The sequence below is a fragment of the Psittacula echo genome, assembly GCF_963264785.1.
Source record: "Psittacula echo genome assembly, chromosome: 4".
Classification (NCBI taxonomy): Eukaryota; Metazoa; Chordata; class Aves; order Psittaciformes; family Psittacidae; genus Psittacula; species Psittacula echo.
Window position 1 is genome coordinate 11,408,157 of NC_137738.1, and position 24,534 is coordinate 11,432,690.

The following is a 24,534-nucleotide window of genomic DNA, read 5'->3' on the forward strand; positions in this document are numbered from 1 at the left end:
GGGGAGCACACACGGGACGGGGACGTGGCCGACCCCTCGGCCGGAGCACCCTCGAACTGCCGCCCCGGGGAGGAAGGGACAAGGTGGGGCCCTGGCGGAGGGGCAGGGGGGTGCCCCGGGGCCGAAAGGGTTGTCCCGCGCTCGGTATCTGGCTGAGCAGCTTGTGCTGGTGCTCGCTTAGCTGAGAGCATTGCAGTGCCGCGGATCCCTGCAGAGAGTGGGTGTCCGCGCTGCCCCGGCTCTGCTGAGCCGCACGCTGCCTCCCAGCAGTGCCTGGAAGGATGGGGAGCCTTTAGTCACTGCGGACTGTGCTTAGACCTGTGGGCATTTACCTGCAAGGGGGCACACAGGGGTACCACTGACAGCATCGCACACATGTGCTGCCAAAGACCCATAGCCAGAGTTAGCACACGTGTGTAAACATGCCTGCACACTCATGTAGCCAGCGTGTTTGTATAGACCTCGTGAGTTCCCATGCCCCAGCCTGGGATGGGGATTGCAGCTCCAGTGGCACATGGAGCAGACGGGCATGAAGGAAGGTACGCTGAAGTGCAGAGGGCACGGAGAGCCACCTACAGAAGTCAAGTCTGTCACATGCTTACACACACACACAAAACAGGACAGACACCACCACACATCTCTGTGTGGGGTCTGGCTGTGACTTGGAGGCGTGTGCAGTGAAAGCAGATGAGCACAGGGGAGGCATGTATAGACAGGGAACGTGTGTGTTGTTGCACGTGGTAGGTTATGGCAGTGGTGGAGACATGGTCCCACACCACAGAAAACTGCAAGCAGGGGACATTCATGTGTATCACTGAACAGAAATCGATGCTGGAGACTTGATCTCAGTCATAGGTGACAAACCAGAAGGTGGCAAATTGGAGCTGTTTGAAGTATTTCCCTTCTTTCAGCTCACACCAGTTGACCATAACTCCCAAATTCTGTTGCAGGAACAGCTGCTGACTGTATGTCCTCTCAGATACTGGTGCCGCAGCTGCCTCCGCAGGCAAGCTGGAGGGAAGGCAGGAAAGGCAGGAAAAGGGGGAAACAACCCCAGACTTGATTTCCCCTTGGCTCAGACCCTTCTGATGACCAGGCTGGGCTATGTCCCCAGGGGTGGCACACTGGGGATGCAGGAAGGTGTGTGCAGGGATAGGGGGAGGCACTCAGGAAGGGAAGAGTCCGGCCAACTGTGTGCACAGCTGGAGGGTGAGCTTAAGGGGGTGCAGAGCTATTCTCACCACTTGCCTCTTTCCCCTTCTCCAGCCATCGCATTTTATGGAGCTGCAGGCCGGGGCCAGCCCAGCTCCCCTGCTTCTTCCCAGTGATGCTGCTGGTCCCAGTGTGGAGAGACCCTGGGCAGCCCCGCGGAGCCTGAGCGCCGAGGAGGCAGCGGCAGCGGGCCCCCTGTGCGCCCCGGCTGACTACTATGGCCGTGTACTGCTATGCACTGAATAGCTTGGTGATGATGAATAGCAACAGCGAGGTGACAAGCAGCAGGAGCAAGACGCCGCCTCCTCCAGGACAAGTGCTGCCCAGGGGCCTGGAGACACCCAGCAGCTGCTGCCCGCTCCCCGTCTTCAGCCCGGCCCCCGTGCCACCCCGCTCCCCACGCCGTGGCCCTGCTTTCCTCTTCCCACCCCTTGAAGAGCCTGTGCGGCAGCCGGGCAGTCCCAGGGGACGGCGTGGCAGCCGGGACGAGGAGGGGCAGCCAGGCCCGCCCATGGCACGGCAACTTCAGCGGGAGCTGCACAATGTCCAAGTGAACCAGAAAGTGGGGCTCTTTGAGGCACAAATCCAAGCGCACAGCTCTGCTGCCCAGCCACCACGAAGCCCACGGCCATCCCGATCCCGACCTGCCAGCCCCACGGTGCCAATGGTGGGACTTGGAAGTGGATCCCAACCGCAAGCTTATGAGAAAAGTGAGGCCCCTGACGTTGGTGGGGTGCAAGTCTGGCCAAGCGCTGCAGAGCCTTCGGGGAGTTCGGTGGTGATGGTGGTCCCGACTGTAGGGCTGGTGGTGGGCAGCAGCCCCTTGGGGCCATCAGGGCCTCCACCACGGCAAGATGAGGTGGTGGTGGCCCCTACAGAACAGCAGGGCCAGTGCCCAGCCATCAGCGGCAGCATCCCCGCTGTCATTGTCACGGACCTGGGGGGCCCGGAGGAGGAGGCGGGCGCCGTGCCCCCCAGCAGCCTGCCCGTCCGGAAGCTGTCATCGTCCTCAGCCTCTTCCACGGGCTTCTCCTCATCCTGGGAGGAGTCTGAGGAGGACATCTCCAGCGACCCCGAGCGCACCCTGGACCAGACACCGGCCTTCCTGCAGACCCTGGACCAGCAGAAGCCCCGAGTGGTGAGTCTTGCACCAGCACTGGGGAGGTGGGGCGAGGCCTGACAGCATTCCTGCTCGCAGGCAGAGCTGCAGAAGGAGGGCAGAGGTCTGTTGAAGCAGAGGTCTGCAGAGAAACTTTCCATTTGCTCAGCGGCATTTGCTTTCCCTTACATGAAAAGCTGATCCCTGTTCCCAGACTGAAAATCTCCTGCACGCAGGAGAGAGCATCAGTACCCATCCCACTGTACACGGTCCTTGCAAGGCTTCCCTGGTGCTGCACGCTGCCTGCTGGTGTGCTTAATATACACCCAGAGACTGCAGCCTTCTGCTGACATGTGGTTAGGCGCCTCAGCTTTTCCTCAGCACAGCTTCCCTGGGTGCTGGAGGTTTCCCATGATTTACATGAGCCTAAGGGAGAATATATTTCCTCCTCGGAGTCAAAACTGTGTGGGCCAACTGTCTGTTAAAGTTTATTCTGATGCCCATCACCATAGTGTCTGTGTGCCTGTCACATGGAAGCAAAAATCACTAGAATTTCTGGTAATTCCCCTTTTGAAGAACTCTTTTTGCTTGTGGGGTGTCTTATATTTTAGGTAAGCATATTTTTATTTGGTATTTACATTAAGTTCCTTTGTTTCTGGATCTTTGTGGTGGGGCTGGTTGAGAGGCTTCAGGTGAGAGAAAGCACCAGTGTTGCATCACCCTTAAAGAAGAAAGGTCTCCTCAGAGAGGAGGGCTTTGATGTGCTTCCCAAAGGCAGACACTCCTGGGATTTCTTGTGTCACCTGGGCAGTTCATTCCACTTCTGAATGCCCTGCACAGAGCACGCTCTGCCCTGAGCTGTCACACCATTTATCCAGAGGGCTTTGAACCACTGTGCCTCACTTCAGGCTTCCCACCACCAGGCTCTCCCACCAGCACATGAGCCCTCCCATCCCCTGGCTGTGAGATGTTACATTGATTTGAGCTCAGCTGTAGAGCCTCACACTGACAACCCCTGAAAAATGCAGGACAACCCACTGGCTCCTTAATTTTGGAGTCTGATAAAGGCCCATCAACTTTCAATGGTGTGCTTCAATATGTTTAACTTCCCATAGACACATGATAGTGAAACTGTTGCTAAGCCAGTGACATGAGAAAGACCAGAGCAGGGAAACATCTGAGTAAAGTGAAGGCATCAAACTCGTGAAGAACTGACAGACTGTGGTTTGTAAAACACGCAGCAGGCTGAATTACATATCTTTGCTTTCCTACGTTTTTGTCCTGTTCCAAGAACTCGGGCTCAGCCCTGCTCAGGATGGAGAAGCAGTTGAGTAAAAGCGCACTTAATGAAGTTACAAGTCTGTGGCTCATCGTCTCTGTAGACAGTTTTGTATCTTGGGGCTCTTGACTGATGAATCAGCTTGCTCCCTTTGGGAGCTGCTACAATCACTCTGCTGATTAAATTCTGCTGGTTTTGTGTGCATGAGCTGTAGTAATCTCTGCTCTATTCTCCATACTAATGACTGTTCCTACTGCCAGATCCCATTCACTGATTTGTTGCTGAAAACAGTTCGCTGATGGGCAAAATCATGCCTGATGCTCTTGTGGAAAGCTTCCTGGAGCCTCAAGCTGACTCTGCACAGCCTCCCATGGCCTCTGTGAGCTCAGCCAGGCTAGTGGCTCAGCAGTGAACAGGCAAGGCTTGTTTTTATTGTCCAAAGGCCTGGATCAGAGCAAGCTCAGATCAGGTCTGAGATCTCCTGGGCTCAGTGGGATTACTCCAAGCTAGATGAGATGAAGATGTGGTCCAAAATGTGTTAGGCAGCCTGAGGAGGTGCACTTGGTTTCGTGTTTCAGTGCTGGAATCCTCTCAGCAGGAGCAGCTGGGCTCATTTACAGTGATACTTTCTGCTGGGCTCCACAGGTCCCGTGCAGGGCTGATCACTGCCTTTGGCAAGTTATAGTGAACTTCTCAGCAGGATTGTGTGCCAATGCCCAGTAGTTCAAAGCTGATTCATATACATAACACCCAACTTTGTGTACCGGTTGGCAACATCTTCTAAATCCATAAAGACAGCAGAAGGCAGCTACTGAAGCAGTCTCAGGTTGCACACTCATTTGTTTTCATGAGCTCACTATTTCCTTTTAACAACGCACAAGGTCTGGAAATGAGTTGTGTAATGAGGGAGAATGTGTGAGAAGCTCTCTCTGCAACTCATACTTTTCCATCAAAATAGATCCTGGGAGACCTCAACTGACAGAAGCCAGCATCATGGCTGGGTTGAGTAGATAAATGCTTGGCGGGTAGAGAGCCCTGCCTCTGCACTGGGTGGTACTGGCACAGGGGACAGCTGTCGTACCTGGAGGAGAGGTAATGACAAGCGGCAGGAAGGCAGTTCTTGCTGCAGATATGGTCTTTGCTGCGTATCTCATATAGCATGCTTACAGGTTTGATAAACAGCAGGCTTGCTTCTGCTCTTCCTTTCTGGAGGCCGTCTGGCTAAGCAAATCTGTTAGGGATGTCCGGCTGTCTATTGTAGTTCCTCCTGGCATCCCCAGGAAGCGGGCAGATCCCTCTGGCTGGCACGGACTCATCCTCCATTTGTTCTGCAGGTAGTAAACTTCATTTGTGGTTGGGCCTGCAAATTGGCCAGTTAGAAAATGACGTTGCCTAGCAAAAGGGAGGGAGGTTTTGTGGCCACTTTTTTTGGACACTGTGACCTGGACCAGCTCTGTGGCTGATATGGGCTCTGCCTTTGTTTATTGAAATGGTTTATTCAGTCCATTGCCTGTCCCTGGAGTGCACTGGTGCCCAGTGGGCTGTGCAGCACTGGGAAACAGTGACCCTGCCATGATTACAGCAGGCTTGTGAAGTGCAGCAACAGTAAGAGCAATCTGACATTTTGCTGTTGTCTAATTGCAAATCCACTTAAGGTCTGAGTAAACCTCCATGTAAGGGCTTTTGCAGCTGTGGCTTTCCCCCGACTGTGGGCTGCTGCTGGAGAAATCCCACACTTGTTTATTGATGCTTGCAAGGTTTCAAAGACACTTGAGCCCATGACACTTCTCAGGCTGTGTGGGAGGGGTGGCCTGTCCAGGCAGAAGATTGGGATGGGACATTGTGATTTGACAGTGTTGCCAAGAAGCACTTGCTGCATGCCCCCTGTGACAGAGACATGAGCAGTTTGGGGAAGGAGCAGGTGCCTCCACTCACCCACCTCCCAAGCCAGGAACAGACAGTGGCTGTTGGGAGATGCCTGTCTCCATCTTGGCACATCTCAGGATGAGGGAAGACTTCTCCCTTCCTGCTGGTCACACAGGTTGGGTATGTAGGGGTGCGAGAAGGTGCGCTCCTGTCTTAGGCTCCAAGTGGCAGAGGTAGCCTGAGGCAGCAGCCCTGCTCCTAAAGGGGGATTTACAACCTAAATAAGCCCCATTCTAGCTGTGACTCCCATTGACTTCAGTGGGAAAATACAAGTCTATGAGTTTTGCTGTGCCTGGGGAGCCCTGTTTGCTCCTTCCAAGGGAGAGCTGATAGATCAAGGTATACTTAGCAGCAGGAGGCTTGGCTTGGAAGCTGGCTGTGCCCCTTAAGCAAAAGATATTCCAGTGCTGGTCATTGCAATGAGTCGTTCTCATCCTAAATCCTGTGGTTTGTCAACTCTTCAGCAACTACAGACAAAGCAACAGGCACGTGGGGGAAAGGCAGAAATTGTGCAAGTGTGTACTATAGAAAAATGACATGTCAAGGGGAAAAAAAACACGCTCCTGGAAAAACAGTGCAAGACACTGCAGTGTTCCTCTTCCTGGCTTTCTCACAGCCGCTGTGGAAACACAAGAACATACGACAGAATAGTAATCAGGTGACTCTGGGTACATTATGAAACCTCTGCTGCTTTCAACAGGCAGAGCAGCTTGCTCAGAGTAAGAGGCTTCCATTAACCTGTGCAAAATGGCAAGAGCTTTTGGAAAAAGCTAATGGCGTTGGTGCTGACAGGTGACTTTTTAATTTATTTATTTGTTTGACTCACAATGGCTGTAATGCATTTCTGAAAGGAGCCAAGTTCAGAAGGGGTTAGTGTCAGCCAAGGGCCTGTGGGACCCTTGCTTGTTTCTCTTTGACATGTTCCAAGGCATAAGCTGACAACAGTGCTCCTGATTTGTTCCTATAAAAATCAGTCAAATGAAATACACTTTCATTCCCTTTCCTAGCTGTCACCGTGATCACGAAGTCTCTGTAATAGAAACCATGACCACATGGCTATGGTGATGCATGCAAGCCCCATGAATGTATATGTTTATGCTGACTGTGTTTATGTAGTTTACTCCTTCCTCCCACCATATTTGTCTTAAAAGCTACTAAGCTTATGAGCTTGTGAGTGGTACCACCGAATTAGTATCAGTATAATGTCTAGTGCATTAGGGCCCTGCTTGCTCCCTCTGAAGAGCAACTATTACTCTACTAATGGGTATCATTGACCAGGAAAGGTGCTTAGCACACCGGGTAAGCTGCCAGAGGATGGAGCCTCCTTCAACCCTGCTGTGGGAAGACTAGGAGGAAGAGGAGAATGAGGTGGACACCCCTGTGTTTCCGCTGTCAGAGCACCACACTCAGCAGATTGACAGAACGGTGTCTTTTGTCTGCTGGGATGAGATCAAGAACCCCCAGTGCCCAAAGTGCTGGGCAGAGCTTCAGGCTCATTGCAGATGGAGGCTGAGCACTCCAGGGAGTTCACAAAGCACCACTCTCTATTTGGTAGCATATCTCCTACCTACTCATGTGGCCTTCTTGGGAAATAAGCAGCTTTTTTATGAGCTCCCACCCACAGAGGCTAAGGGAAGATGCTGCCGTTACCCAATGAGAGACATACGGTGCTATTTAAAGTCCATTTTCAGCAGCACTTTGAAGCTCATTGGGAAGAGTTTCTTCTGTGCTCACATCCTCCATGATTGACAGCACAGGAATTACATGGCGTGTAGCAGATCTTTCTCATAGAGGGACCTACTTGCTAGCACAGCTGCTGTCTCTTGCGTATTTTGTTTCTCAAGCAATTTCACACTGAAAGCATTCATAAAAAGTGGGAAAAAATGCCCAAAGCATTTCCGAGGTGCAGGAAGAACAAACATTAAGCCTATCATCCAAACATCCAGGTTTCCTGATGGGAATTGCAGGATGTCAGGAGCCTGTCTAGTTGGACCTTTCAGGTGTTAAGCTGAATGTCTGCAGAATGAAGATCCTGGATCAGTGGAAACCTTACAGTTTGTCTTTACCTTCTTAGAGCCTTGCAATGACAAAACCCAATCAAAGCATAGTCAGCAGCTGCCTCATGTTTTCCATATTATTTCTATAATGTGTTAGGACAGATTTGCATGTGAAGAAAATATTAGCACAGCACTGAGCTCTTGCATGCCATGCTATGACTGAGAGCCAGTGCTGAGCTCATGTTTTCTTTATATGTAAATCTGTTCTAAGTCACTAGAGAAATAATGGCAGCTATGTGTGATGTTAAATGTCACTTCAGCTAAGATTAGCCTTCTGTAATGGTCTGAGATTATTTTGTTTATACCAGTAGGTAAATTTGTGCAGTAAATTTGTTCTTCTTTCTTCCAATGAAGCTCAGCCAAGCTTTCTAAGAAAGATATGTTAATATTTAACAGACAGTGAAAACTAAATGTTAACATTTTCAAATCTCTGAGTAACTTTGCAGTCTAGTCTCTTACTCTCAAACGTGACTTTTTGGGCAGTAGGTCATTTGAAATGGCCCTTTTATGGAATTCATCTTGCTTAGTTGTCAGCCAGGGGCTGACATGTATCCTTGGAATAAATCTCCTCCTAAGGTACCTTTCTTCTCTGATGTGATCTTGAGGACTACTCCAGAAGTGTGCTTAAGACAGAGCAATCTGTTTCTAAAGTCCTCATGGATGTCTTCTATAAACTATCAGAATTTCATTCTTATCCATCCCTATAAAAAACCAGGTCATGCATAACCTGCACAACAGCTGCAAGTGGTTCAGGAAGCTGCTTCAGTCTGAGCTCTGCCAGCTTCAAAAGCCTCTGATTTGGCTAATTTTAAATCAGTGTTCAGGCAGCAAAACGTGTGATCTGCTGTGTAATGGATGATCACTCAGCAGTGCCTTTCAGCATAAGCCGGTGTATGTTCAGAAGCTCAGGGTCTCCAGCCGCAAGCTTCAGCCTGAGTGTGTGTGCCATGAATGCACCCTGAATCGGTGGAAGCTTTTGGAAAGTGTAGACTGCAGCTTCATCTTTCCCAGCCACGGTGGGAGTTCACCACCACAGCCTGCACGCCTGTGGAGAGCATCACTGCCATAGTCAGCCGCAGTTGCGTTGACTGAGTGCTGGTGTTTTCTGACCTTACTTTCTAAGAGACAGGCAATATTGGAGTCTGAAGCTGCTGTAAGCTGCCAACACCCATACTAGCTTCTTCCCTCTCACAATATTCTTTTCAATGTGATCATACAATTCAGCCATGAGAAGAAAGAAGTGAGTTTTTTATAGTAAAGAGCATTCTTTTCGTCAATGAAGTGGAAAAAGAGACAGCCCAGAAGAAGGAATTCAATTCTTCCTTTCAGAGCTAAGATTTATTGCTAGCCAAAACACAAGGATTGCTTTCGAAAGGAGATCTAGGGGGTAAAACAACAAGTGCTCAGCACTTAACAGCTTCTTCTTTTAAGCACTACAGTGTATTATCTGATAAGTGGTACACAACAGGAACTACATTAGTATTTAGCACTGTTGTGGTTTTAAGTAATAGTAAAACATCCCTCGACTCCCTGAAAGACATATATGGGCTCTGGAGTAACATACTGATGGACATTTTGATGGGTTTCATTCAAAGAGTAGAATCAGATTGTCTCAATTGCTTGAGTCACACATTTGCTTTTGCAGAGATCAGCACTCGCAGTTGCTGTGGTGTGGACCTTGTTGAATTGATGTGAGTTTTGCCTAGGGTTCATCTTTGGCTTCTGGGCTTTCATCCTTGACTTTTAAGTCTTGTATTTGAGGTTTTGGAAAATAGTGGTCTTGGACTGTGTGAAACAGGTCTCAGCCTTGCAGTCTTCACTGTCACAGAACTCCCTGCAGCTGGAATGCTTTGGGCTTTGCCTGAATGAAAACCAGTGTGTCAATACCAGGAATAACCAGCACGACGTCTTGGTAGGATGTCTGTGCCAGGGAGCAGGACCAGCCCTCTGCCCCCACTAGTGTGTGCAGAAGGGGACAGCAGAAACACAGCTCCGAGTGGAAGTTAGCAGAGGGCTAAACAACAGCAGCACCTACCTTCAGCATCACCTCCCCCTTCACTTCCTGTCCCTTTGCCCTTGCTTGGGCAATTCATCTGCAGCAAGATAGAATCAAAGAACCCTCTTCCTTTGCTAAACAATTTGCTCCTTTTGTTAGGGTCAGATAAAATGCTGATAAAAGCTATTGTAGCTCTGCTGAAGCCAGCAGGAGCATGCTGCAGATTTGGTCCTTGATCGTTTTGCACCTTGCTCCCCCCTGCAGGTATCCAGTTACATCTCAAGGTAAATCCAACATTATGCTGAATTAATGGACCAGAGATGTGTCCCCATGGGGATTTTGCCTCTTGATAGGTGCAGTGCCACAGAGCTTCGGGGACAGGAGTTCTGTAAATGGAAGGATCTGCAGGGTGACTTCTTGGAAAGTGCATTTTAGGGTTGGATGTTTGTTTTCTTGTTCCTCGCTAAACAATCTCCAGTCCCTGCTGCTCGGGAAAAGGGCAGAGCAGAGCCTGGCCTCCAGCTCACCGCTGAGCCCTGTTTGCTGCAGCTGCACTTTGAGAAGGCGTTTTGGGGAGGCGTAGGAATTGCTTTTATCCCGTTGAGCTAACTGCGTTCAAAACATTTTCATTGAATGGATATTTAAATGCAGTGGCTGAGGGAGCGCTCAAAAGAGAGAAGGTGGGGTGCCAAGGAGGGCAGGGCTGAAGGGGAGGTGAGCAGGCTCCTTCTCGCCATGTGGGCCATAGGAATTGCTCTGCTGGCAGCCACAAGCCCCGTTAGATGTCCAGGGGCATCCTCTCACTGCAAGCAAGGTACAGAGCAACTGGGGGAGAATTAGCAACACGTCCAATTGTAATAAGGTTGCTATTATGGGTAATATATATTTAACGCTCTGCAGGGACCATTTAAACCTGCATCTGTAGGAAGGGGAAAAAAGTCAGGTTTGCTTTTTTGGCAGCCTGCAGATCAGAGAGTCTAATCTGCAGTCACTCTTGGTATGTTTTATGTGGGTGGGTTTTGTTAAGCTACAGGCAAAGTTATTGCACCCCTAGGCTACTCACATTAAATGCTCCTCCAATTTTAGAAACATTCTTTCCAGACTCAGCTACATTTGTTTTTATCTTCTCTATGGCAATTGATGATCTAAGTCTAAAATGTATAACTCCACAGGATCTCCTGTTATATATTTCTTCCACAGCTGTAGCTGAATCAGGACAGTATAATCCAATGACATGTTGTGATGCCTACAGTTTTCTTTAATACATTCCAGATTATAGGAGTCAACAAAGTTTACATATCCAAAGTAATAAGTTTACACAATAATTTACAAATCCCAAACCAGGATTATATCTTGGAAGTGTTCAGGGTTTTTTTTCCTCCTATTTTCTCTGGTCTGGTTAAAGTCTGTTTGTAGGAAACTCAACAGGAGAGATAAAAGATGCTGAGACAAACAACTTAATCCCCTAATAATGTCAAGTGGAAAATCCAACAACGAATTGGCAAGGAACTCAAGTAACAACTCCAAAGTGGTCCTTACTGAGGACTACAGTTAAAAGGCTGAGCTTGGGATATAATTAGAGATGAGACTGAATCAGTGCCCATAGGTTCGAACATTTCTTTGAACTCTGAAATGGAGCCCAATTCCGTTTTATTTTTTAATCCGTGCCTGCATAGCATCATCTTACCTCCATTGAGGCCAGTTCAGCATCACCTCGTACCTTGTGCTGCCCTCAGTCCCCACACAAAGTGGCCATGAAAGGCCCCTGGGTGGTATTTTCACGTTTGGGTGCTGTTGCAGATGGGAGCATGGGATCCTCTGCTGCCAGGCAGGTGCCTGTCACGCAGCATGAGGAGAAGGATTGCTGGGCACCTCTTGCTGGCACCATGCTGGCCGCCGAGTCCCACCATCTCATCCTTCTCTTTCCAGGGCCTGGCACACACTGCATCCCTATACAGCAACCCCCATTCCTGCTGCTTAGGGCAGTGTCAGGCTGCTGTTAATAAATACACCTCGAAAGTAAGGCATGTGGTCACAGAAGTAGGAGGCCCTCAGAAATGCAATTGCCAAGCAGCTTCAGAAAAAGCCTGTTAATTATTATCTCCTTGGAGCTGTATTTAGTTAGACAGCCCTTCACCCTGGGGTTTTGTGGTAGGAATGTCTTACTGGGGTGGAGACCAGGGCGTCCCAAAAGGAAACAAAGGAAAGAGATTTTAGAACTGTGTCTTATCTCTCTCCACCTGAATTACTGTTGTATTTTAAAAGAATATATGAAACCCATTGTTTGAAAAAACCCTGACGAGTGTCCTCTCCCAGCTCCATTGTTTTAATGTTCTCCTAGGAATTTGTATATAAAATGTTCCCAATCCAGTTTATCTCTCCCTGCTTGACAAATCCTGTGTTTCCTTTCTGTACTTTTAGCAGAGTGGGAACTAACCTTGATCTTTTTGGTACACGAACAGGATTGCCTGTTCGGATGTCACATTCCCACCCTCACACACAAACAAGATGTACCACCACTGAAAATAATCTGTGGGAAGCTCATACATTCAAGATGAACTTCTGGAAAAGCAGCTCTGAACTGAACCAGACCTCCTCTCAGAGGACGGAGCAACTAATGTTGTCCAGCTCGCATGGAAACCCCTTTACACAGCAGGTTAAAACAAATGATCTGAGGCCAGGGCTGTAGCTCAGCTCCTCCACTATTAGCAGCCCCTCATCTACATCTCATCCTGAAGAGAAGGGACTTGGCCTCTCTCCTCAAAGCTCCTTTTCTCTTATATTACCCATGGTTGCTGGAATGGCTTTTTCAAGCCAAGGAAGGCAGCATGGGAGACCAAATGGATGCAAATGACCATAATGTTGACTATGTGCTGGACTGGTAATGAGAGGGAAATGCAGAGGTAGCATGATGCCACTTTGTCTGTTCCTGTCTATCCCTGTACGGTACAGCCCAGCCAGCTCTGATATTTGGTCTTTTTGCTTCTGGGCAGCTTAAAGGCAGTTCGAAATCCCAGGCTTGTTCTGTGGATGGAACCCTTCCCAGAAGGGAGAAATCTCAGAGGAGCCTGTTTAATATAGGCTGATCTCATACTTGAGCATACACAGGAGTTGACCTTTCAGCACTGAAACAAGAAGTGATGGGGATAGAATAAATCACAGCCTTGAAAGAAAAGCCAAGCAGCTTAGACTTGCACCTCAGGAGAAGGAGTCAAGGTGAGGAGGATGACAGCTGCAGAGCGGCTGAATGACAGGTTCACAAAGCCATCTTTCAGCAGTGGATTTGGTGGACCTTTGCAGAGCCAGCCTGCAGAGGAAAGGCTATTGAGATGTGAAATTGAGATACAAGGTGGTGAGCCCTGGAGGTGAATTTTAGTCAGGTGGGTAGGTTGGAAAGATTCCGTTATCCTGAAAAAATCTGCAAGGCTTACAGATAGGTTGGATGTGAGGACTGAAAAGGATCCAAGTTTTCCACTTGCTAAAAGTTTCAGAGTAGGAGCAAAATACTCCCAAATGAGAGTGGTAACATTTACACTCGCATTGCAAAGGCATAAATTGTTCTACGAACTGCCAGGCTGCAAAGAACCAAGCCTCTAGATTGCATTGCAAGCCTCAGAGCTGTCATATTTCCATTGAAACCAAAGCCAGAATTCCCATAGACTTCATAGGAGGCAGCTCCGAGCCCCCTATGGTATATCCCCTTAACCTTCAGGGCCTGATGTTGAGTGCAAGGTTTTACCAAGAGAACCAAACTCAGAGCACTCCCCTAATATCCGGAAGCCACAACCCAATGAGGAACTCCCTCTGCGTGGTGCCTTCTGCTACAGCCTGCTTCCCTGTTCATCCTCAGGGGAGGCTTTTTCAGGGAGGATCGGGCTGGTCTGTGCCACAGAGCCCATCACTGCCTGGAAAGATGCTGGGGTTTGCCCTCCCGACCCACTCTTCCTTTGCACCATCTGTGCTGTATCCCCAAGGCAGACGGACCCCCAGCCCCATCCATCAGACCCTGGCAGGACAGAAGATCGTAGGAGCTGGTTGGAGCTGGAGGAACAGTTTTTTGGCAGAGAGGAGCTTTTCCAGCAAATGTCAAGGGGGAGGGGGAGTCAAAATGATTCACAAATTCAAACACATTTTCTGAATAGTTTTGGCCTAGAAAAAAATACAGAGGTGGGGGAAGAGGGAGGGAAGTTAAAAATAGCAACGCGTGTCATTCTGACACTTTCAGAATGAACTGTTTCATTTGGGGAATGGTTTGTTTATGTTTTGCAGGCATTTCAAATGTAGATTTGATTCAAAATGGCATTTTTTCACTTCGAAGTTGACCTCCCTGTTAAAACACGTTGAAAGGAGAAAAGAGAAAAGGATTTTTAGAGCTTACATAACCCGAAATAAAACACCTCCTTTTGCTTTGCCTCCAAACGAGACATTTCAGAGTTTTCCTTCCACAGCCTTACAGTTTTAGCTGTGTTCAGCCCAACCTGAACATCTCCTCTCCCTTAGTGTTTTTTTGGTTGAGCTCGAATATAGACAAATCCATGCTCCATCCAGCTCCCAACCTTTAAGTCTAACGCCATGGAGCAAGCACTTTAATCTGAGGTCAACCACATGTTGCTGTGATTCAAATGGAAACCTGTGGTATCAAATGAATAAGAGCTGTAGGGTTTGTAGATAACTGGCAGCTTCTCCGGAAGATGCAGTGTCGAACCTCAGTTAGAAAAATAACCCAAACTCCTGGGGCCCTGAAATCTGATCTAGAAACCTTCAGAGAAGCCGGAGTGTGCAGACTTTCACTCCCTCCACACTCACACCGCTCTCAGTCAACTGATTCATTAAAGGGAAACGAGCAAACAGCCAGTAATTACTTTGCTGTAGCCAAAACGTGCTGCAGAGTTTCCCCGGGCAGAGGGGAAGGAACACACACGTTTGCTGTATGATGACGTTGTTAAGTTTACTCTTCCCCAGTTTTCTGCCTGGTTGTGCCATTTCCTCAGGGAAAGTCCATCCCTTGGTGTCTGGAGAGGAGCCTTCTTTGCTGAGGTTTACCTTGAGTGTCTTCTGAGCCCCTTTCCTGTGTGCCTTGTGAGGGTTCGGGCACAAAAGGAGGAGAAAAAAATGCTATGGTGTGGGATGGCAGACTTTGTAGCAGCAGTCCCTCTTGGGCAGGGGCTATAAAAAAGACCTCTTCCATTTATGGGAAGACCCTGATGTTTACCTGCAATGGGAAGGTTTGTGAGTATTTTTCAGTCCTGCTGTAATTTCAGTGTTACTGAAGGGGAAGATCTTATGGTGTGGACAGGATACAGATGCTTTTAACATGGAGGGATGTAGAGGTGAGGGGCTGGCTGTGCTCTCTGCTGGCCCTGGCACCAATGGGAGCTGCGAGGGCTCTGCCACTTACTCTGGGTAAGCTCTGGGTCCCCCTGCAATGGGTCTGATTAGTGCCTGCAGTGGGACAAGGAATAGAGGCCATGGTGGGTGTACCAGCTCTGCAGCTCCCTCGACCACGCACTTACTGTTAAAACACTGCCAACTCAAGCTCTCTCCGAAACAATGGGGATTGCCTTAAAAACCACCAAATGTCTCAGTGTTTATTTGGAAGTGCTGCATTTATTTGATTTTTTTCCTAGTTTTATGCCTTTAACTGGCACTCAGGACAACTTTTCAGTCTTCTCTCTGTAAGTCAGAAGGCTGTAAATGTACTTTCTTTTTAAAGATGAAAGCTTGGAGTCTCAGCCACCTGATGGCAAGGGCTGGGGGCTGTGAGAACAAGGCAGAGCTCACACTAAAACTGCAGGAGTGTGCAAATGGACTCTTGAAATAGCTGCTTCTCCCAGCTGAGAGATGAACTGAGTGGAAAGAAAGGCCAGAAGGGCAGAGCATGTAACACACACAGAACACCAGCTCTCCCTCCCTGCCCCAGCCAAAACAAAAAGCCCATACAGAACCAAAGTGAAATCAGCCTTCCTGTTTGTACGTGAGGCCTGTGATGGCAGGTGGCATCCGACTCTCACATCTCTGCCGAAATCCAAGCTCAGCTTCCAGGGAAAATCTGGAGGTAGAGGCACACATAGAGATAAGTGGTCACCAGTGAACAGGGACCATACAAACAGTACGTAGAGGCTCATACCATTTCCCTGTCCATTTTTTTAGTCTGAAAAATAATTACTTTTCTGCAGAGAAAGGTGATTCAGACATTTGCAACTCAGACAGCTGCCAGGAGATAGGAAAATAGCTCTAAGGATGTTAAACTTACAGTGGGGAGGCAGTGCAGAGCCAGTGCTTCAGTGCAGATTGTAAAATCTTAGCAAAAATCTCAACTTTCCAACTAAACAATTGCATTTGGACAATGATCTATGGGCATGTAGTGACAGGACAAGGGGAAATGGCTTTAACCTGACAGAGGGGAGATTTAGATTAGACATTAGGAAGAAGTTCTTAACTATGAGGGTGCTGGCACAGGGTGCCCAGGGAAGCTGTGGCTGCCCCATCCCTGGCAGTGTTCAAGGCCAGGTTGGACGGGGCTTGGAGCAACCTGGTCTAGTGGAAGGTGTCCCTGCCAGTGGCAGGGGGTTGGAACTGGATGAGCTTTAAGGTCCCTTCCAACCCAAACCAGTCTGTGATTCTATGATTCTTAGGCTCTGACAGTGCTCAGAAAACACCAGGCAGGGTTGTTGAACTGTCCTAAGCCCCCTTCTCATTGAACGGTGCAGAGGTGCTGATGCCAGATTTTCTCTAGGAGGTCTAAGGGTATTTGGATTCCAGTTATAATCTCATTGGATATGCTGACACATTCGCCAGTTTGCCTCTTGACACTGCAGCATTCACTTCTCTTCTTTCCAGCTGCTAGGTATGTGTCTTTGCTTCTCCAGGGGGAAGGAGGCAAGATGATCTTAAGGTCCAACCCTAACTATTCTGTGATTCTATGATTCTTCTTTTTAGCCTGTCCTTACAGCTGTGACATGTTTAAAGGGAATTCATCCCTAAAGCAAAGGCATGGATATTGGGTGTATCCCTCTTCCTATTGGTGGGCTGTGCACTTTTCTCAGGTGCTCCATCTGCAGGGCTAACTTCATGGAAATCACACCAGGAGGGCAAAGACTGTATGCAACATGCAGATGGTCTTCTGGAGAGCAGCTGCCTTTGGAAAACCAGCTAAAACTACTGTTGGCGTAACAAACAGAATATTTCCAGGATATAAAATTAAGGGAGGAAAACAGCTTTACTGGCTATTGTCAGAAAACAGAGGCTTGCATAATAACAGCAACATTTTCCATGCACTATGCAATTAAGTTACTTGCTTGGGAATTAAATTGTAAGTCAGTTTAGACAGCGTGGCCAGCTGTAACATAACACACGGTTTCAACACACATAGTGAATGTTATTACTTGGTGTCAGTGTTTATTGAACAGAATGGGGATTTGAGAAACAAGCTTTGGCTCAGGAAACATTAACAAAGTGATGGCACTTAACGTCTCTAAAGCAACACAGCTTAGAATGTTGGGGAATAAATTCTCCAAAGATAAAATACTTTGGAAAATACCTGCTAATCCCTTTAAACCCCTAAAAGACAACTTATTTTTCATCCTGGGTAATGATTAGCCACAGATTTCACCACTAATCTCAGAAAGATCCTGTGGGTTTTGGACAAGCAAGGGAGACTCCAGGTGTAGATTCAGTGGCTGATTTTGCAGCAGAGGTTCCAGCTGATCTCACTGGAAAGTGTTTTATTTGCTGCTGTCTGCTGGTCCCTTGCTGTCTTCTTTTGCTACTGCAGGAACCAAGGCCAGCAAACAGTGCTTCCCTCTCATTTTTATGGAGAAGAATGGATGCTCTAGAACGTTGCTTCATCTCAGTTGCAAGACTGGAATGAGACTGGGCTAAATCAACTCTGTTGAAGCTCCATAGAGTCTGGTGGGCTTGCATGAGAGATAAATGATCCAGGGTAAGAATAACACAGAACACACATATGGGCTGGGTTAGTGCATTGTTTATCTATGGCCAGACCATGGAGAGCTGCTCGCATTGCAAAATCCCCCTCCCAGCTGGCTCCATCGGGAATCCTTTGGGAAGCACAGCATGGACAGACCAACAACAAAATGTGGCACAAACAAAGAATCTCCCCAGTCTTGCGCTCACTGGTGCTCAGAGTTGAGGACCATGTCAGCAGTGGTGCATGGGCTCAGCTCAGCAACTATGCTGAACCAGCATGTCAGGGAGCAGCACAGGTCAGATTGCCATGCCCTCCAGTGGGACTGAGCTTATAAATAGACTTTTGGAACAAAAACAGGAGCCATCCACCACACCTATTTGTGATGACCTCAAAATAAAGTTAGAATTGGGTTTCTTTCTGTGCTGCTTAGCAGAGTGGCTGAGCTCTCCAGCCGAGCAGGAAGTAGCTGAGGAGCTGTTTGAGTAACCAGAGTCGTCAGATCAATGGAAAAAGTGGTTTGAGTGCATTTTGTGAAAGTGCAGTCATCAATTGTGAAATTACTGCAGTTTCTGTCCCTAGATCAGGGCTGTTGTTCACGCCAAGGGGGCACAGGTCTGCACTGCTGTGTCTGAAACCAAACAGAGTGCTTCTTTTGGATGATGTACACAATGTGCACCCAGGGGTGAAGCAGAAACCTTTCCCTTTGGTGTCCTTGGATTCAGATTAATCTCTCAACATCATCAGGATCCTACGTAGGGTGCCTGCCATGCCATTTGGAAGGAAAATATATTTGCTCTTACTGGGAGGCAGGGGGAGGTCAGGGAAGGTGAGGAGGGAGGCAGAGGGTAAGAAACACCCTCAGAGAGGAAGATGCACAGTTCTCCATCTCAGAATTGAGACTGGACCTACACGTTAGTGACACTTGCAGCTTCTTTTCATGTTTTGCAAGCTCATCTGAGAATTGAATGAATGCCAGATTAATCTTTCAAGGGAAGCGGGGCTGGGTTGAAAATATCTCCAGCACAGATAACTCAAAGGAAGTGCAGCTTTTAAAAAAAGCATGTGAAATGCCTCCAAGAATCTACCTGGGGTTTCCTGTTTTCTTCTTTTCCTCTTTCTCTTTCCTCCCCTTAGTCCCACATTTTGCCTCTTTGCTGCCTCATCATGTCACCACTTAACTTTTTTCCCCCTCTCGTTGTTCCCACAGAGGCATACAAAGGGTTTTCGATCCCGTCACATGCTCCAGCTGGAAGTAGAGCACTTTTCTCCGGGGTTTTGTCAGGTTTAGCTGCAGGCGCTCCCCAGCTTTTCGCTGATTGTCTTTTCAGCTGCCCTCCGCTTGCGACACTTCGCGCTGCAGCCGGGCAAAGGCCGGTGCAAACTGCAAAGCGGAGGCGATGCCGTGAGTGCGGGAGCGCAAGGGGCTGCAGGGGTGCGGGCTGGGGCGGCCGTGGGGAGGGAGCGGCGCGGCGTGGGAGAGCAGGGGTAAGACGGACAGGAAGGGAGCGAAGGGGAAAGGCAGGTGGAAAAGGGAAATGACCGCGGGGGCCAGGAAGGCTAAAGAGAATACAAGGGAAGCTGCGAAGCCATCTGGGAATCTGCTTTAGCCACGTGTAAATCGCAGGCGTCCTTGCGGCTTCCCGCTCTGCGCAGAGCGGAGCAGCAGCGCCCGGAGGAGGCCGGGCAGAGCCGGGATGGCGGCGTGCGGCTGCGTGCGGTGAGCCTGCGAGGGGACGCGGGTGTGGGGACAGCACCGTGCAGGTCTGGGGACACGGAGGGATCCAGTGAGTGGGTGCCCCGAGGTGGGGCAGAGGCTGGTGGAGCCTCCGCTCGTGGGTGATGGTAGGGGCAGAGCGGGAGGAGAGGTGAGTGCTGTGGGGTGGAGGCAGAATGGGAAGTCGGGGAGAAGCCGAGTGCAAAAGCTGATCAGGGGATGGAAAAGAAGGAAACTGAAGGGAAAAGTTACGGGAAAAGTTGCAGGTAGTGAAAAAAAGCATCGTGGAAGGCTGACATGGCAAGGCAGGGTAGAGTGAGGAGAGGTCGGATAAGATTTTAAAAGCCCTTAATGATGTCTGGGTAGGATTTGTGGCAAATAGCTAGATCTCAGCCAGCCTCCCTTTGTGGGGAGAAACAGGCCCCTGCAGAGCACAGTGTATGTGACCTGCCTGCACAGCATGAGAGTTGCCGAGGCTGAGTAGCACCGTGACTGTAAAAGGATTTAACTAGCATAGATACAGTCATCTACACTGAACATGTCTAAAAATAGGTGAGATGAATTGCAATGCTGAGGACAAAATGCTACAGTAAATGAATACAAACCATCTCGTGTTATTTAGCTGGGTGCATTCATGCCTCCTCCATGCATGTGCATGCTGGGGATGTGTGCTAGGTGCAGCATTTGGGCACATTAAGTGTGCATCTGAACACCAGCATGTACCTGTCTGGGATGTTCCTGTCTCTTAGCTTCTGTGCAGAAGCCCTCTGCACCTCAGACCTGGAAAAAATTGGGCCATGATGCTGGAGCAGGGCTGTAGTTCCTCAGGTCTTTGCTGTTTGTATCATAAATCGTTCCTAGGAGTCTCAAGGAAGAGCAGGGAGATGTACTGCTGTTGCAGGGGGTGCTGCTGCTGACCTCATCACTCCCTGCTTCACTATTGAAGAGGCTGCAGGGTTAATCCAGACCCTCACCTGGTTTTAGCTGAGCTCTGTAGGCTGCCTTCAGCCTCCACCAGAGGTGTGGGGGTCACTTTGCTTTGGGTCACACTGGGAGGTACCAGTGTGACAGGGAAGAAAGGTACCTAGTCCCTGCTGGTGCCATTTGCCCCGTGCCACCTTGTCCTGAAGGAGAGACGGTTTGTCTGCCCTGGTGAGAGAGCTGGTTAGGAATGAGTAACACTGCATCTCTGCAGGGCCACCCATGAGACATGCCAAGAGAAACCCAGGCACATGCTGTTACTTCATGGGATCCCTCATGTGAACTAGGCTGGTGTGGATGGTCTGAGCAGGGCATGTATCTGAAGCCTATCTGCATTGGAGGTGTCCTCTGGCTGCCCCAGCCAGCTCCCTGCAGCCCTGCTCTCCTTCCCTGTCCTAGTCCCCGACCTTGTCCTCATCTCCAAAATTAGGTCTGCAGGTCCCTCTCAAAACTCTCTGTGCAATTAACTTGCACAGGGATGTCCTTGGCAGAAGATGTCCCCAAAGGATGGGCAGTGAGAGAATGTGCACAGTTTAACTGTACCTAGGGCTCATGGTTACTTGTAGGAAACGCGGTGAACGTGTATCTCTGCACCGAGAAGTGACAGTTTGGTTATGGAGATCGTGAGCTTCTGGTGCTACCTGAGCTTGTTCAACAGTCTCCACTGTGGGAGTGAACAGATTTTTCATCTAGTGAGGGTGACGTTGGGCTTTTAGTGCTCGGATTTGATTAGTCGCAATTGAACTCCTCTTTCACTTAGCCCTTTACTGCAGGCCGCTCATTCTCATGCTGCGCATTTCCTCTGCCTGCAAAAGCACTTAGAGAAGCTTGGATCCCCAAGTCACATATTCTCAATATTTATGCCCCCTGGATGGTTTCATAAGGAAGCTCTTTCTCTTACAAGTCAAGAAAAGACGTATATTTGTCAAAACTAATATTAACAGGGTGTAGAGTTCATTCTCAGGCAGCAGGTGGGTTAGAAAACCTTATTTTTATGCAATTAATTGTGTAAGATCTCCCTTCCACCTTCTCTATGGTTTCATTTGTTTCTGTGTCCTGGAGTCTCAGAAGACAAGGGTTTCTATGGGCCATCTTGAGAGCACTTGCTGGCAGCCCTTGCAGGAGCAGCACAGAGGTGGCTGTCCCTGGATTTCCATATTCGTGTTAGCTGTTGAAACATGTTGTCTCACAAGAGCTATAGGCTAAATTCCCTCTAAATTTTTTATCCTGTTCAGAAGGGATTAGTGAAAAGGTCCTGGTAAAGAACACTGAGGTCAGGAGATACACAAAGTTTATATGTGGGATTGTTCAGCCTGCAAACTAATGGGCTTCAAGTGAAATATCTAAGATCATTGCGAAAACTCTTCCATTCCTTCCTTTCTACTTACCCTGTCCGGTAATAAGACATACAGTTTGCATGATGAAATTGCAAGGATGTGCACACAGTCTTGGAGAAGAAATTACTTGTTGGCTCTGTGCAGAGCCATGCTGGGAAAGGAACTCTGCTGCAGGATCCTCTGAGCCCACTCGCGCCAAAGGGAGAAGGGGATGTGGGTCCGTCTGAGGTGCCTGCTCTCAGCTGTGCAGGCTGAGAGAACGCAGCCACATGTGGGGTTTCAGCAGCAGCCATGAGCTGATGATGTGGAAGGAACAAGATGGGATTTCTGCATGGCATAGGCAGCATTGCACAACAGCCTCCACGGCCGATGGCTTGGGCTGTCATTGCACTGAGGCTCCTCTCTGTGCACTGCTGATGAGGAGGGGACTGCAGAAGTACTGTGTGGCCCACAGCAAGGGCCAGCAGCTTTCTGCAGGGATGGAAGGGTGTAGTCAAAATGAGATGGCAACTCCTGTGCTGCTTCATCTTCCTGGGAAACAGGAGCATGGCTGAGAGCAAACACACTGAACGGCATTCGCTCCGATCTGGGCCACATAAGCTGTACTGCTCTCATAGCCAAAACTCACAGTAAGAGCATTTGCCTGGTTTTCTATTAAATACATCACCTGAGAAGGCAAAAGCCTTGGGTTTGTAACTCATTAGACCTAACATCAGAAACCATGAGGTGAATCACACAGACTAGCACTAGCTCCGTGGCAGTGTCAGGCATCGCAGGAGCAGGACCCCAAAAGTTGTGTTTTTCCCCCAGAGGTGGTGTGAGCTCCAGCACGAGCTGTGCAAGGCTTGCAGCCATGGGTGCTATCAGCAGAGCATCTCTGAGCATCCTGCACCGCTGTGCTTGGGGGGCAAACGCTTCCCCTGGTGTGAAGTCCCTGAACTGCCTTAGCTTCAGCTCAGCTCTCAGGTTTACAGCAGATGAGGATCAGGCTGCAATCTCAACCGGTGACATAAATAACACACAGCTATGTTAGAATACCCCACCCTTTTCCTGCAGTTTTAGTTAGAGGGGCAGTGCTGCTTGTGATGCTTTGTTGTGACAGAGAATGAAGAGAAACACGGAAAAACAAGGCTATTTGGTTTAAGGTATGGAGCTGGGCTTTTTCTCTAGGGAAGGGGAGAAGGTATACTTTCTTCAGTAGGTGTTTTTAGATTGTATTTGCTTAAGCAAGGAGGAGTGAAGTAGACCCAGTAATTATTATATATAACCTTAACTGTGGTTGTATCTCCAGGGAAGAGTTTAAATGGGAGAGATCATGTGTGTGCTGTCCTAAATTGCCTCTCCTGGGTGGCATATCCAAATGAAAAAGTTTTCTAAGCATATGGCAGCTGAGTAACTGGTGCCTCTTGTTCTGGCAGGGCTGATACTTGCACACCCTCCTAGCTCAGGTGTGTTCTTCAGCATCCAGAGGCTGTCACTGAGTAGTTCAGCTTCCAAAGAGTGAGTGCAGCACAGCTGGGCTGACACAGTGGAGTTGGTGGTGGGTCATAAGGGTGAGTGATGGAAGCTGTAGGGACCCCATATGGGTAACCACGCAGCAGCCACACTCAGTGCTGCTGAGAGATCTCAGGACCCCTGTCAGAAGTGGTTCAGTGTGATGGCTCAGGGGACCATTCCCTCTGGAAGTTCGTGCTGGCTGTCCACTTCTCTTACATGTGTTTGAAATTTTTACTCCATCTATTTCTGCTCTCGAGCATCTGTACCTGCTCCAGTTACATCAAACACTGCTATGGCAAAGCCTTGAAAGGTGTATTTAGAACTGTAGGGTTCCCTGGATTTCTTCATCCTATGTGGGCATTGCTCAGACTGAGCAGCGCTGGTCCTGGGCCCTCAAGTGGCTTGTGTATGGCTGTGTGTTGCCCTCTGAGCACTGGGACTTTAATCCTGCTCTGTGTGAGGAGGGAAACTACTGGAGCTTCACTAGCTGACCTAGAGATTGCTATGAAGTCTTCAAAGAAACTCAGTTGAACCTAGCTGCCTGGAAAGTCTCAGAATGTTGTATGGGACGAGTCTGAGGCACATCAGGAGGGCTTTCAGGCAGTAGTTAGTCCATCATATGCCCTCATATGGGAGCTGTGCAGTTGAGGTGCTGGAGCTGTGCCCCAGATTCCCATCCGCAGGCCTGCATGCTTCATGTGGTTGGCCTGGAAAGCAGGATTTGCAGGTAGAGCTGGGTGGTGGGTATGTGTTGATGCAGGGGACATTCCTAAGGGTGAAGCTGCTGCGCTGGCACCAGAGCAGGGAGCTGATGGAGATAGCAAGTGGCACAGCCAGCTTGCACCCCCAAGGAGTCTTGGGGAGCAACATGCATCATTATTTACCGGGGAAGGGTTTTACTGGGACTGCACTGCCTCCTTTCCAACACTTCTCACTGTTTTTCCTTACCATTTTTCTCTTGATGTGGGTAGTCCAGGCAGCCCGGTTGGATGCTGCTCCATGCTGTGTGCCACTGGGCTGCATGGCCCCGTGGAAAGGGATGTGCTCCCTACCCTCGGCATCTCCTCTGTGGCAAGGGATGTCTTTTGCTTCTTTGGTCCAGCAAAATTGTTCCTTGCAGGTGGGCTCTGACTGTGCCAGGATTTCCACAGAAATTCCCCACTCCTCCTGCACTGGGATTTTCTCCTCCAACTGGTGGGGCTGGCTCCGGTCAGCATCCCATCAGGCTGGGAGCCCTGCCAGCTCCCAGCCAGGCTCCACTGCCTGTGCACAGCCAGTGCAGGACAATAGGGGCTGTCTCTGTCTGGCTGCTTGCTGCTGGGACAGGCAGCCCTGGGCTCTGCTCCGGGGACAAGGAGTGTTTCTAATCCTGCTGGAGTTTTGTCTTTCAGTCGAGGGTCTGTTACAGCTGCTTGCAATGATTAGCTCTACGAATGACAATGATCTGTAATTTGGCTAGTGCTGGGTCTTCTCTTTCAAGGATCACCTCCAAAAGTAACCGCTGAA

At 49.2% G+C, this 24,534-nt stretch overlaps 1 protein-coding gene across 1 annotated transcript in view; it reads left to right on the forward strand.

Moving 5' to 3' along the window:
- Window positions 1-1,429: 1,429 nt before the first annotated feature.
- Window positions 1,430-24,534, forward strand: part of ITPKB (inositol-trisphosphate 3-kinase B) — a gene marked incomplete at its 5' end in the record, with an annotated part of 64,861 nt that continues 41,756 nt past the window's right edge. Inside the window, one exon of the mRNA XM_080614833.1 lies at window positions 1,430-2,350. Within this exon, the coding sequence (XP_080470959.1) occupies window positions 1,430-2,350 (921 nt within the window). The remainder of the gene's footprint in view (window positions 2,351-24,534) is intronic.